General features: G+C 41.1%; 1 protein-coding gene across 3 annotated transcripts in view; it reads left to right on the top strand.

Annotated features, from left to right (window-relative positions):
* MACROD2 (mono-ADP ribosylhydrolase 2) overlaps nucleotides 1–15,392 on the top strand; it is an 890,631-nt gene that overhangs the window by 4,394 nt on the left and 870,845 nt on the right. For all 3 annotated transcript variants that reach the window (XM_065682311.1, XM_065682310.1, XM_065682309.1), the window contains exon 2: nucleotides 558–674. In XM_065682311.1, coding sequence (XP_065538383.1) covers nucleotides 558–674 — 117 coding nt within the window. The remainder of the gene's footprint in view (nucleotides 1–557; nucleotides 675–15,392) is intronic.

The following is a 15,392-nucleotide window of genomic DNA, read 5'->3' as shown; positions in this document are numbered from 1 at the left end:
TTACCCCAGCCATCTACAAAGTGACAGAACATTTGCTCTAGCTCTGATTTCTTTTGTCATGTAGTAGCAGTTTGTTAATTTTGTGCTATGCCTTCACTTGCTGGCATTGGTAGCATTTAAGTTAAAAATGTTTCAATCTAGATCTTCCTACCTTTTTTGTTTTAAAGTTCTAGCTTATATCTGCAAAACCCGAAGAACAGAATTTAGTACCTGAAAATGCTTTGTAAAATAATTTAATAAACTTGCCGTTCTCTTATCCTTGAACTAGTGTCAGGAAGAAGAGGTACAAGAGTGATGTGAGGAGGAAGTCAGGATAGCTGAGAATGTAGTGAAAAGAATATTTTTTTTCTTTTTTTTCTGAACTGGGATATCCAGAAATAGGTGCACGCAGTTGTTCACATGCGCTGTGTTTAGCTTTAGTTGTAACTCATTGAATCACCCGTGCTTGGTTCTCTCAAGTGGTATTTAATTGCATCAGGGATGCTGAGTTGGTCACTACTTGGCTAATGTGCAAGAATATATGAAAGCTTGCAAAACTTCTTTCTTTCCCTAAACAGAGCGCCTGCTGAAGATGACCTTGGAAGAAAGACGCAAAGAGTACTTAAGGGAATATGTTGCACTGAAAAATATTCCAACATGGATGGAAGACTTAAAAAATAAGAGTGAAGGTGATGGTGAGTAAACCATGAGAATCTTTTTAAATATAAACTATTCTGTTTTCTCAATCCAAAGTTCCTTTTTAGGGGGGGGGGGGGCAAGGCTCAGGACCTCTCTTGCTGCTAACAGTGTCAGCCTAACACGAGGAAAAGAGCACTTCAGGAACAGGGGGGGAAAACCCCAACAAAATTTCTTAAAGCCTCACTGGTATCCACTAGTTCTTCAAGTATCCAAAGAAAGAGTCACAACAACACATTTTTGTTACCCTTATATGTGTAAAATAGCTATGCTGGGCATGGGTCTTACTTCCCAGATAGTCCAGCAGTCAGCCATGCCTGATGAACTTTGTCTTTGAAACTTACAAGTGTAGTAATATGGGGAACCAGGCAAAATAGTGGTGTTCTTATAGGTGGCTGAAAAGCAGAGGGGTAGTGTGCAGGTTGTGCTGTTATCTGAAAATGCAGATGTGGGAGAAGATTGGATTTGAAGCCTGTCTTATGGTCCTGTCAGCTTTCTTGGGCTGAGGAACATGAGCCAAGTCTGGATTAATTACCCTTCTCTTAGCATGTGCAGCATTATCGTGGTTATGATCAGCAGTAGAGTTGTCTAACTGCTTCAGTGAAGGCTGACCCAAAATGGGAATCTGATTCACTTAGAGAATTCTGTATTCTGTAACAGTGCCTTGTTCTTAGTCTAGTTACCTTTCATTGATGTAAGGGTGTGAAAGAAGAGGGATGACTTTAGAGCTGGTTAACTTTTTTTATTTTTCCCCTTCTGTGTCTTGATATCCTACTTGGCTGAAGCCTGTGTGTTTTGGAGGAGGATCTGACTATGAGAACTAAAGTGGCTCCTGCTTCTGCAGGTACAGGACTAGTTTTCTAACCCTTTTGATATCATTAAGGACTAATAGTGGCCTGTGTGAACAGGTGTGTAAAGTAATCATGGGGCTGCAGGTGAATATGGTGTTTATAGTAATACTTCAGGTAAAGTGAGGCCTGGAACTAATCAGCTGTTATTAATAAAGTGGTAAAGCTGTAGCACTTCTTAGCACAATCTGGAGGAGGTGACAGATTTGCAGATGTCATAAACAACTGATGTTATTGTCTACTCTTAAAAAGCATCTTGAATGACTTTTGAAGTGAAAATGTCAGAGGCTGATGAACTCTTCAACAATGATTAGTAGTTGTATTCTAATAGTATCCATAAACCTCTTTCTCCTATCAGAGTAGCTCTTTTATATCTTAGAATACCATGAAACCTGTCCATCTATTAAAAAAGGCTGCATAAAAATAGATTACCTGACTTTTCCAAGTGATACATGGGGAGATGCAGTATATCATGTGGTTTAACTGTGAAACTCTTTAGCCATTCTAACCTAGGCTGCCTGTATTTGAATTCTGTGTAATGTGCTGAAAGTCACAGATCTTATATTACTTGGGCTGCTGAAAATGACAAGGTGTGGATTCACATTGCAATTGCTGTTACACTTCACATAAGCCAAATGTCAGTGTCTAATATGCAGGTATTGAATCATGGCACTGGTGAATTCATTTTCTCGTAGCTGCTCCTGCATTCTTTCTGTTAGAACCGGTACACTGCAAAAAAATGCTCGAGGGCAAAAGTTGTGCTAAAACACTGCTACTTGAAGCTGTACACTGTACATTCTAGAGGGAAATATCCACAATCACGTGTTATCTTTGGTGTGTTTGTTGTAAGTAAGCCATGTGGAATAGTGGACTTCTAGGAGGACTGACTGCTGAAATGCTTCTGCATTTCAACTGATCAGTACAGTTAAATATGTGTATTAATGTGACTGTTACTTCATGCATTTCACGCTCTTATTTCCCTTAAATGTTGCCCTTGCTTTGGAGGTATCAAGAGTAAGAATGGTCTGTCTGAGCAAAAACAGTGAAAAATTTAGAGTTTAAGTCTTCTTGCGGGTGAGAACTTCTGCTCTGTGTACTGGGACATGTGGAGGGCAACTGGTACAACCTAAATGAGACGCTGGAGACAGCAAGTGAAGGCCCAGGTAGGAGGAAATTGGTCATGACTTGGCAGTGCCATGCACAAGTTCTGATATTTTATTCAAGTGAAAAAATACTTCTTGCAGTGACAAACTAGAGAAGTCTAAAGGGTGTGTGGGGGGTAAATCCTCTGTATGCCTGTCAAGCCAAACCAGCAGCTGATGGGGAATGTAGAAATAGTTCTTTACCATTTACTTCTGAAACTGTATACAGTGGCAAAAATGATGGATTGATTAGTAAAGTGTGGAGTGGCTGTTCAGGAAGAGTGATGAGGAGAAATCAAGAAAGCAACCAAGAACAACTAAAGTGAAGCGGATGCAATCAATCAGCTGCTGGAGTAAGAAGCTGTAGGAGAAGGGCTGGCAGTAGTCCCTGTAGATACTCAGCTGGAGATTCAGGGTGTTCAAGACTGCACACTTTTTTGTACTGACTGTTAAGAAAACTGCATGAAAAATACAAAAGCTTTATGGTACCAATTTATAAATTCAAATTTAAATGAACATCTCCCCACACTGGGAGATCCCAGTCTGGAAGTTTAACAGAAGATTGACGAGTCTGTGAGGAACTGCTGGAACTGAAATGACCTAAAAACTTCATATTGGGAAAGACCCAATCTAATTGCCATGATACCTCTGCATGTTCTTTATTGACAAATTTGGAGAACATACCTTAGTTTGTGGATGAAAGTGTTACTTCCCCATCCCTACTCCTCCACCCTTTGATACGAAGTTGTTTAGAACTAAAATCTGAAGAAAACCAGTAAAGCTTGGAGTAAGTTGATGTTAAGGTTAATTTCGGCAAGGCTGGAAGTCTTTATAACAGAGGGATGTAAACAATGCAAAGGCTTTGAGGAGTAAAGTCAGGGAATTCTGAATGTCAGTTGACAAGGGCTATGTATCTTCTTCTGCTAAGTTTTCGCAGACATTTGGCAGTTGAAAGCAGCTGTGTGTAGTTCTTATCTTTGGTTTGCTCTTCTGTGACTAAACCAAAAGCCTACAGTTTTTGCAGGTTTACTCATGTGGACATGACTAACTATAAGATATCAGGTTGGTGTGAGTTTTGCTATGGAATTTGGTCAGTATTCCTGATACTTTTTGATATGGGTAGTGTGTGCAATGTGGAATGCAGGGACTAAGCCCAGCACCCACTGCTCTGAACTGATGAAAGCAAGCTGAGGTGGGTATGTGTGTTTGCAGGACTACGTTGTCAACACCCCATGTTTTGTGTACAACTTGCCAGGCTGCACAAGTGAACTTTGGAGATAAAGTATGTAATGCTGTCCCTTCTTCCATTGATGTCATTGGCAAGTGGCCCTCTTTAATGTAGAAGGAGATGGTAGGAGGGGAAATATTCTTGTTCTTGAAGTAGTTCTGTAGATGTAACCTTTGCTTTAACTGCATGTATTAAGGAAATAAGGAGTTGCGTGCTGTGGAAATGAAGAATGAGCTTGTCATGCAGGGCTGGCTATTACCTTTTATACTGTAACCCATTGTTCCTCCTGCTTCTTATCCTTCAGATGCACCAAAGGCAGACACATCTCATCTGTTCAGTTGTGTACTTTGAAGCAGAGTTCCTTCCTCACGATATGCTAATAATGGACTTGTATTTTGAAGCTCTGGAATTTGTATACCTCTATTTCAATGCTATTTATTATATACTACTTGATGCTAGGCTTTCATCCTGTAGAGCAGTGGGTAGCTTATGTTTTGTCATGCTTGGTGAATAAAATATCACCATACAGATGAATAGAACTTTTTTTGAAATGAAATATATATATATATCTTAACTGTTTCTTAGGTACGTACTTATTCCTTTGCTGTCTTTGCTCTTCAGTGGGGAATGTGAGACATGACTTCAGAAAATGTTCTTGAAAGCTTTTTGAAAAATCAGGGTCTTGGGAATTCTGTTGTCACTGAGTTTTGTGTGTCACCGGTAGAAAAATGTTTTGTTGCATTAATGGGCTAATTCAGAAAATGGAGTAAGTTATGTAGTTTAACTCGAGGTAGCTGTCAGTCCTGCTGAGTCTCCCAGCCTCTGGGATTCATAGCAGCGGTGCCAAGAAAACAGCAAATTCAGGTGATGGTTTGAAGAACTTTGCTAATGGTAACAGCTACTTTTGATTGGATGAAGTTAAAATGGAAGGACACAGTCACTGTAAATCTTATATTCATTTAAAATTAAATGACATAAAAGATCTGCAGGCTTGGGTTTTTTTTAGTTTTAAGTCTTGAAGTATGTTTAGATGTTTTGGCAGCCTCTGGATTTTCTTTCTTTTTAGAAAATGATATGGTTCAAACTGTATTCAAATTAATCTACTTTAACACTGAGGGTTTTATATATAATAAAAAGGTTTGGATTGAATGAAAGCATCTTTGTACTCTGAATCTATAGCTTTCTAAATATTCCAAGTGAGTTGACGCAAGATTAGAGAGACAAAGCATTTAGATGAGCCACTCAAAATGCTTCATGCTGAAAAGAAATTGTATGGTAACACTGAGCTCCGTTGACCAGCATCTTTTGAGCTAGTTAACTAAACACAGGCAATGCGGCATTCTTCAGAGCTTCTCCCTGTGGCCCTGTTAGATATGAATATCTGTTCTGTGGGAATTAGGAATCAAGGTGATGATCAAGGTGATGATCATCAAACAGCCTTTGGAAAGTAATGCTGCTACTAAGCTGCAGTGAAATTCAGCCAGACAAGTGAGAAATAGCATCTCTCTCCACCACTCAGTTTTCAGTGGGTTATACAAGGGAAAGAAATAACGTTCTGCTAGAACATTGATTGTCAAAAGTTGCCTGACGAGCAACAAGTTCTGTCTGTAATGGCTGTGTGAAATGAGCATGCTTCAAGACTGCCCCCCCTCCCCAAATCAAGTCCATCAGCTTGCACTGTTTTTTTTCATACAGTGACTTTAACAACTGTCTTTTAGGACTGATTTCTAGTTGAGTGACAAGGATGAAAGTAAATCGAGATATGTTAGCTCAGTGTGATGCTTGCTATCTGTCAGTCAAAGAAAATGGTGCTTTTGCTACTGAAACTCTTTGGTTAAGTTCACAGTACAGCAGATTTTCTGCAGAATTCGCATAGAAACTGCAATTACTTCTGTGCCGCAGTTCAGGATCTCCTGCTATTAGCTGTGGCCTTGGATGTGAATTCCAGCTTTGCTTAAACTCTTGCTATATTAGTTTTGTCCTTACTTATATATTGGCATGCCACTCGGGTACTCATGCTAAACATTTTATCACGAGGTCTCTTGAGGACTATTGTGTTTAAGGTTGGAAAGCTGTGTCATTTGAATGCATGCGGAGATCGGTGCTTATTAATTGTCTGTAATAGCTGGGGAAGCTCAGCTAAGAGACTGCCATCTGTAGCTTCTATGGATTGTGTGAAGATCATGGTAATGGAGTCTTTTGAATACTTAGGAAATGACATGCTTTTTGTGGAAGAGGCTATAAACCTGTTTGTGCATATCTGTTATCTGTATTATTCCTTTGCTGCTTCCTCAATATATGCATGTGTGGCAACATCAACAAACCATGTCTGCAGCTTATTAGTCTGTTCTAAAGGTGTCCAGGACTCTGTGCCCATGGCATAATGTGGAGTGACTTAAAGGTTGAGGTGGTTTACGTTTGGCAGCAGTAGGCTGCCAGAGTGATAGGGAGTAACCGGAGCCCTGTGTGCCCTAATTCTCCCAGGCTCTCGGCTGCCCTTTGGGGACCTGTCCTGGACAGATGCAAAGTTGCAGAGTGATACAAATCTGACCATGTGATCTGCTGACCTCCCCACTCTTCTCCGTTCCAAATCACACACTTCAGCTATTCTTTTCCAAAGATACAGCCTTGTACAGCACAGAGATGGGGGGGGGGGGGGGAATCCAGGTTCAAGTTTACTTGAGTGTAAACTTAGAAATAACCTTGGGGGGATGGTGGTTTGTTTTTTGAGGCAAGTATTCTTATCTAATTAGTGATCCCCTGATACAGGGGGATAAATCGGAGTGTTTAGTATAGTGGCGAAATGCAGTGTACCAAAAGAACGTTGTATTTACTTGACCTTGTAATTCCCTGGTGAGCGGCATGCATATAACCTTTATAGAATGGATTAGCTGTCAAAGAAATGACACTTGCAGTACAGTTCTCTGTAAAGTGTTTTGGGGGAAAAACAAAAAAAGTATCTTGCTTTCAGCAAGTGTGAGAGAAGATTATTAAAAAGCAAAAACAAAAAATCAGCCCTTTTTATATAGATTAAAAACACATAATCCAGTGTGGCTAATCCTTCTAAGAAAATAAACCACTTGTCTTTGGTGTAATTAAGATGATGACTTCTTTTTAAGCTGCTGTTCCATGATTGTTTTCTTTTTTTATAAAGTTAAGTTCCACACAGCGTTAAGCTTATACAGGTCCTTGATAGAGCTATCGTTTTTTGACCTTTAGCATGCAGCTGAGAGAACCCTCTTATTTCCAGTGGCAGTCAGCTCCTCAAGGGACCAGAGTTAATCCCAGGAAAGGATGCTGCTCTCAAGAGTAAATTAGTATCTTTACTGAAGTTCCACAACCCCTCAACATGTTTTTGAGAGTAATAGAAGATGGAGATGCAAAGCATGTCTTTGCCAGAAAGAATATTTCTAATGTTTAAGTGCTGGTGACATGAGTCTTGACCAGATTAGTAAATCCCAAGCTTCTGTTCTGCATGCAGTATGAGAAACAGTCCTTTTTTTTTTTGTAGCTGTTGAACATCACTGTGCACTGAAGTTTTGTACAGAGGTCCCTAAGGCAGTGCTAACCAGTGTTAGAAAGTCTGGATGATGTACTGTGCTGTCAGCTGGTAGGCTTGCTCAGAGTGTGAGGAAGGATGGCTTTAGCAGCAGTGATGCTGTGTGTAAGTCAGTATGTGCCATTCCTCAGAAAGTGCTGAGAAAAGCACAGGGTTTCTCAAGTTCTAGCCTGGAGTTTTTCAGTGGCTGACTTGTCCCATATTTGAGACTAAAAGAAAGAAGCACAGTAACTTCCTGAGATATTTTAATATGTGCAGGGGGAAAGAATAGGTTATATATCTTAGTTTCTAGTAGGTCGTGTTTATATGCATGTCTGTATTTTCTCCGTTGATTTTCTGTGTTACCTTTTATTGTGTATAAAGGATGAGCTTTTGAGCATGGCAGGCTGCAAGATCAAGTACCAGAACTAATTTCTTGTTCTACAAAGGCAGTTTCAGAAAGCCATGTAGTTTTGCTCAGTATGGTAGCTTGGCTAAACTCCTGATATGTAATTTATGATGGATTGTGGCATATGTCCTCAAAGTCTTTTGCAGACAGATGTGAGCAATGTGCCAGCCTCGCTAGAAGCTGTGTGTCTACGGTGAGGCTGAGGCCAAGATCAAGCTGTTGTATTTACCCTTGTCATTGCTTACTAATGTAGACCTTTTGCCCTGCCAACTGGCTATGTGACTTCTGCCTATCTTCAAATATAGGTGGAAAAAACCGATGTTCCTCTGCAGAAGACTAGGAGTCTCTTTTGATAAGATAGTGAGAGATTGGTGTGGCTTATCTTAATTGACCGTAGTTTAGACATGACAGACCTTTATGAAGGTGTTGAACTATGGCTTCAAGGAGGATTTGCTGTGTGTGGCTAACAGTAATTAGTGATCACACAGGGTAGGCCTGTCGACTGCTGCTGTCTGGATCTGGGAGGCTTAATCAAGCCTGAAAATTCACTGCCATGTATGGATAGTGGTTTAACTCCCTTGATAAGGTAGTGGGATCACTGATGCAGTTGAAGTTCTCTGTTTGGACCATATTAACCAACTTTCATGCACAGCTGCATTTGCTTCATGCACAATTAAACAGTTGATTACACATATGTTAAAAACCCAATCACTGGAAAGTAGATAAACCTGGTTTCCCTTTTGCTGCAGCTCACTAGAGCTGAACTGCTCCAACAAACCAACAAAGTTGTTGTACTACTATCTGTGTGAAGTGATACGTGGCTTTCTCCATGTGAGGGCGCCTAGCTGATGTGCAGTTGGAAAATCCAGTTGACATGGAATTCCTCATCAATTTAGGAAGTGCTGTGTATAGATGTGTTACGATGCACAGAAAATTCTGTGCTGGAGAGAAGGCTCAACAACCCAGTTTAAATACAAACTTCTATTTTGCACAGCTTTGAAAACCAATGAAATTACAATTGTATGTGTGGCTCCATTTCACTAAGAAGTAACTTATTCAAATGGGGAGGCAGGAGGAAGCTACTGAGACTTGCAGCTGTTGCATGTTGACTTGGCATGTTTGCAGAAGTGTGTCAAGTGTCTCTACCAAAGTTTCCAGATGTTTTTTTATTTTGTGGACAGGATGCTATAGAATGGACATCTTGCAGAACTAAACCTCTCAGCCTTCTGCTGCTGTAGCAAGTACATTTCTTTCTGAAAGTGGAAGTAGTTCTCTACATGCAGCCTTGCACTAATAGCATCTCTAGAGGTTCATGGTCAAATGCTGAGTTAGAAAAGACTGCTTTGTAGTTTAAGAGGATTCAGTCTTCTGAAGACTTTGATCGTCTGTAATGCCTATATGAAGAAAGTGTAGAACTGGTTGCACATCTGTATTGCTTTAAAACATTTACCTTCCTTATGCTGCCCTTTGCTTTTTCACAGAAGCTTTTTTTGTGTGCATATATGGGCCTTTTTGATTGTCTTCTTGGTACTGATGGTTAGTCTAAAGGTGTTGTAGAGACGTGTTTCTCCTTTGCTGCACAAACATGACTGGTAGCTGAAGTTCAGCCTGTATTGGATTTATTCCTGTATTTTAATCTTTTCTGTGTGAATAAGGTACTCTTTAAAAAGACACTGCTCTCATACAAACATACTGTGTGCTGCAGTGTTGCCAGTTTATGGTAATATTTAATGAGTTTATGTCAACTGAAAGCAAACCCCAGACTTTATGCAACTGTCACTGAGGGGATGGACCAGTTATATTTCAAGGAAAACCAGAGTTCTATTTTCTTTTCCTCCCCCTTTGCTCAGTTATCAGAGTTCCTATGGGGGAAGGTTTGTAAGTGTATTGCAAATAACTAAATCCAGACAGAATAGGCAGTGCACATCAACATACACCTGTATTGACTTAATGGCTTTGAGGTTAGGCATGCAGAAGAAGATACAGCTAAATCTTCCTACTAACTGCTAGTGAGCTTGTAACTAACTGCTTGTGAGTCTGCTTTCTATTTTTCAAGTCCTTAAAGCAAGCAAGTATGAGTCGCAACACTAATGGGTCTTAATAGAGTCCTCTTCAAATACTGAAGATCTTCCAGTGCACCTTGCTGTTTGGATTAAAGCCCTAGCCTGTTTTAGGGTAGCAAATTACATGTGGTAGCTTGGGGAGTAGGGGAGGGGGAATGCTGCAAGGTTAGCGCTACCTGATGTCTTCATGCAGAAAACATTATCTTCTGTACTTGCATAAAAGCTCACCTACCTGCCCCCGGTACTAGAAAACTGAAGTCTCTACTCCCCTGCTGGTAAGCAGTTGTCACTCTGTCTCCTGCTGAGAAGTTCTTGAGTGACAATGCTGTGAAATGTTTGCTGGCAGTTTTGCAGAACTTTCATAGTTTGCTGGTAGTAACTTTTAACTTCTAAGCTCCAACAGTAAGTACTACGAAAGGCTGTAATGCTCAGCTGGAGAAGCTGTTGCTTAGCAATGGTGCAGGGAATTCAGAAACCGGAGAACATGGAATGTAAGTTGTTTGACTGCTTAGTAAGCTAATGAATTTGTTTTCCCACTATAAACTTAGTATATGTATTTCTACTTGATGCTACGTGTGCTGCTTGCACCTATTAAGAATGAGTTTTCACTTCCTGGCTAATAATACAGATGCTGCTGAAGTCTGAATGCCTGGTTGGTCATGAAAAGGCTTCTTTGCAGTCAGTTTTTAAAGCTGAGTGAAGGAGTATGTGCTGCTGGTAGTGGTAGTTCTGGATGGAGGCTCATATTTATCCCAGGAGGTACTGGATTGATTTGAGCATACCAGGCAGTTGTATGCATGCTGTGATACTACCAAGACACAGCTCTTGTAGTGAAGGTGATCTGCTTTGTCTTTGAAGGGATCTAGTGAAGCAGCATGGTCTGCAGTCTTTTAGCTTGATAGAAAAATATGAAGCCATTTCTGTGACACAATGAACAGTGGTCTGAAGGAATGCAGTATGTTTTTCTCTGTTTTTGAACTTCTACTGTTACTTACAGATTGACTGTAGTAGAGGATGAAGCAGTATGAGCTGGCTATGATGCAATATAGTTCTTGCCTTCATGTGATCTAGGTTGACCATTTAATATATTTTAGTACAACTCATGCTGCTGTTCTGAAGAAGGATCTATGTATCAAAAGGCTCGGTATCCCTCAGGTTGAGATACTGATATTCGGGCTTAGGCAAGAACTTCATAAATATGCAAACACCATTTTAATACGTTGTCACAGGGTCCTGAATCCCTCTGAAGACTCACATTAAAAGAAAACTAGAGATGACAGTGATTGAGTTTCTTCAAATGCACAAAGCACAGCTCCTGGGTCACAGCTAAATCGGCAGCCTGTGGACCCTAAATCATGAAATATCAAGCCAGCGGAAGCAAGCATAGCAGCTCAATGCTGACTCTCCAAGCAAACACACAAATACACGAGGGCCTCAGCCTACTTATGTCGTGTCTTTGCTTTCACTGTATATGCCTCTGAAGTGAGACAACTTTGATTTAGGAATTGATAATTGCTTGTCCCTGCAGACCAGGTTGCATCACTGATTTCTGAAACTTAGGTCCTCAGTACTTCTTTCTGCACTCTGTACCAAGTCTTCCCTTGTTTTGCGGAAACTTCAGGAAAAGAGCAAGCTTCTTCATTCTCTCTCCTCGCTCTTCTCCCAGACTTAAAGGGTATTCTTATGTCTCAATTTTGTTTTGTGGGGAACATACAGAACTGTGTAGGATAGACTGAGGGAAAGGTTGGAACATAACACTAAGGGTTTGGGTTGGAAGGTGCTTCAAAGCTTATCCAGTTCCAATCCCCTGACATGGACAGGGACACCTTCCACCACACCAGTTTGCTCAAAGCTGGGTCCAGCCTAGCCTTAATTGTCACCAGGGATGGGGCAGTATTGTGGCTGACAAGTATAGGCTTGTATTTATGACCCTGTTTGTGGGCTGTAGATAGTGATAGCATCATATTTAACTTGGGTAAAGTGAATTAGTTCTGAGCTCTTTGCAGTAGCTTTAGAGGGGTGTGTTACAGCACTGTTGTCTGGATGACGGCTTGTGGCACATTGAATGTGGGCTCCAGTGGACATCAGGTGATGCACTTGTCCTCAGGTGGGGGTATTTCATACCTCCTGAAACACCTTGAATGAGACATAGCATGATCTCCTGTCCCGGAAGATGTGGCAGAATGCTACATCAGCATGATCTCCTGTCCCGGAAGATGTGGCAGAATGCTACATCAGCAGATTTGTCAGTGTTACAGAAGTGGGAAGTGTAGTTGATGTGCCGCATGAGCCATGGAGATGGTTGAAGGACTACAGCATCCCTTCTGCGAGGAGAGGCTGAGGTTTAGCCTGGAGAAAAGATGCCCCAGGTGGGATCTGATCTATGTTTATAAACACATGATGGGAGTTTGTGAAGAAAATGGCTCCATACTCTTCTCAGTGGTACATAGTGACTGAACAAGAGGCAGTGGGCGCAAATTAAAACGAGAAATTCTAAGCATAAGAAAACATACCGTGAGGGTGGCTGGACACTGGAACAGTTTGCTTAGAGAGGTTGTGGACTCTCTTTGGAAATGCTCAAAATCTAACTCGACTCATACTCTTCTCAGTGGTGCATAGTGACTGAACAAGAGGCAGTGGGTGCAAATTAAAACGAGAAATTCTAAGCATAAGAAAACATACCGTGAGGGTGGCTGGACACTGGAACAGTTTGCTCAGAGAGGTTGTGGACTCTCTTTGGAAATGCTCAAAATCTAACTCGACAGGGTCCTAGGCAACTTGGTTTGGGTGACCCTGCTTTGAGCAGGGAGGTTGGACTTGACCCATTGCTAGAGGTCCCACCCAACCTCATGGTGTCTGTATGCCTTAGGCTTTGTGCTTGGCTGTAGTCTTAGGCTAATCCAATTATGCCATTTGGTAATTAGCTGAAGCAGTGTGTATTGGCAGAGTGTGCAGCAGCCAGGGAGAAGGTGTTGGTGTTCATCATCGAGTGCCTTTGACTTGAACGTTGTGCTGAATTTTTGGCTAGGTAGGAAGTGATTTGTCTGCAACAGATGTTCCTTCTTGTGCTTGGGTTCTGATCTCGTTTAAGTCCAAGCAGTGATAGAGTAAATCTGTACTACAAATCTGAAGTACTAGAGTGCATCTGTGAATGCTTTCCCCCTGGTGATGGAACATATGGAAGTAATGCTTATCTTGATTTAGATAAGTAATTGCCTTTCCTGTACAATCATCCACGGTTAGTAGGAGTAGAAGCAGGCACGTAATGTAACAGATCTCACAATCTGTCTTTTCTAACGTTCCGTAAGCCGATGCAGAAACAAATGGGATGGAAAGCTGTGTTGTAAGTGGGGTTTGTAATTGCTAATAGTGTGTCATTTTTAATCTGTACAAGACACTTGTAAAAACAAAGCCTTAAAAAGGAGGCAGTGAGGGGAAGAGCATGCAGGGTGCGCAGCGGAATGATTGCTGCACATCTCTCTGTAGTCAGATGCACTCTTAAAGCTCGCTTGGCTCCTTCGTGTTTTCAGCAGCCGAAGTAAAGTGGACGAGTGTCCCAGTTCAGACTTAGCTGAGCATTCTCCTAGGAGTGGAAGGGCTGGCTCTTGGTTGTGGTTGATGTTGGGGCTCATATCTCTTGCTCAGTTTCTTTTCCCAGCACTGTTTCCAGATCAAGTTACAGAGTGCTGTTGGCAAAGCCTTCCTTGTGGGGATACATGTTTCTACCAGTAGCTGTTGTAGTTGGGTTGAGACAGAGGGCAGGCTTATTATTTATTTTTAACTTGGAATTAATTTACTTCCTTCAGCTGTGAATCCTAAAGCTGACTATGAATAATGAAAATCTCCCATTTCTAGCTTTGTTTCTTGCAGTTCAGTCAGTTACTCCTGTTTTTATGAACTAGATGAATAAAACCGTGAAGTTGTCTGACTGGTTAAACAGAATTTCATTTTAATACTGTAAGCCTGTGAGCTGAGCTGCTGTAAATCCTCTTCACTTGTTCTTTCTTTGATTCTTTTTCTCTTATCTGCTCTTACTTGTGGAGTGCCAAGAGCCTTTTTCTTTGCTATAGGTATTGCTTTATACTATGGAGCTTTAGTAATTGGTTTTACTACTTTGTGTGTACTCTACTCTCTCGTTACCAAGTAGTTTTAAAATGGAAAAGGTGGTTTGCTTGCTTTTACAAAAGCTCTTCCAGCTGTAGGCTTTTCTCCTCCCTTTGGTTGCAAATACTTTGATATTGCTGTATGGTTTTATGCAACTGGATGTCTGAGGTTTGTTTCAAAAATGAAGATAAAGTGTACTACACTTTAAAATCCTGGCTATTTTGGCAGTGACTGGGGCTGAGTTGATGTTACAATGATATTAGGTTGGGGCCATCCTTCCTGATTGCGCCGGTCGAGCAGATTCATGCCCTTTATGGGGGCTCCCTCTAGTGAGCTGTTCTGGAAGACCTTTTTCCTACCAGTTCTGAAGAATTTGGACATGTTCTTTCCAAGCACAGTTTTTGGTTACTAAATGTAATGTGCTTTTCTGCACATGTGTAAGCTGTAAAGGTCCTTTTCCTTTGGTGTGAGCTAGAAGGAGTTGTAAGTAAAGCTGAGGGACAGGACTGCCTATTTGGTGTTAAGGCATCAGCTGAACAACTTCATACTTAAAGATGTGGCTCTGTGGACTCACAGATGTTGGGAGCATGGTTAAAGGCCTGATGGGTGTGTTGTAGGAGGAAAAGCTCAAGGAAGTTGGGTTGTATAGACATGGATGGAAGATAATGGCATGGATCTGGGGGGAAAAATGGTGATGGGACATAAAGTTTCAACTGCTTATGGTGAAGATTTTGAGCTCTTAATATGTTCCTGAGGCTGGGGCAGAGAAGGAAAGAGGAGGACGTAGAGCACTTGATGTCTCCACTGTTGCATCTCTTTAAAAACAGGTTATGCACCAGATTTTTGAGGAATGGTGTAACAGGATGAACTCTGTCATGTGTGGCTGCAAAGATGATTTAGTGACCACTGACTTTGCTTTGATAGGAGCTATAATAAACTTCCTAGCAGTACCAAAGATAATTGTCTTTTTTGCTTTGTTTCTGTATTGGCTCTTTCAGTGTATTGCTACATTTCCTGGAAGACATTGTTCCTTGATATTCTGACCCACTCCGTGTCAAAATCACCCCAGAGAAGGGATGGATAAGACCTGGATTAAGGATGATAAGTAGACAGAGGAAAAAAGTTTGAGAATTCTTTAGGTCAGAGAAATGTCAGAAAGGCTGAGAATGCACTTTGGTGAAAAAATTCCAAGCCTATAAGACTTACAAATTGCTTTGATGTTGGGTGTTCTGTATCAGTTTTGACTTTGTTAGGAAACGCTGTCTGCCAGCCCCAGAGATCGAACAGATGGCAAAAGAAAAGCAGTTGTCTCTCCCACAACTATTTGTATGATATTGGGATTACTTTTGTAATTATTGGCATATCAGTAGTCTTGTTAAGTGTCT

Source organism: Lathamus discolor, chromosome 5 (assembly GCF_037157495.1).
Source record: "Lathamus discolor isolate bLatDis1 chromosome 5, bLatDis1.hap1, whole genome shotgun sequence".
Classification (NCBI taxonomy): Eukaryota; Metazoa; Chordata; class Aves; order Psittaciformes; family Psittacidae; genus Lathamus; species Lathamus discolor.
The sequence above is the reverse complement of the archived record's forward strand: the minus strand, read 5'-3'. Positions and strand labels throughout refer to the sequence as shown.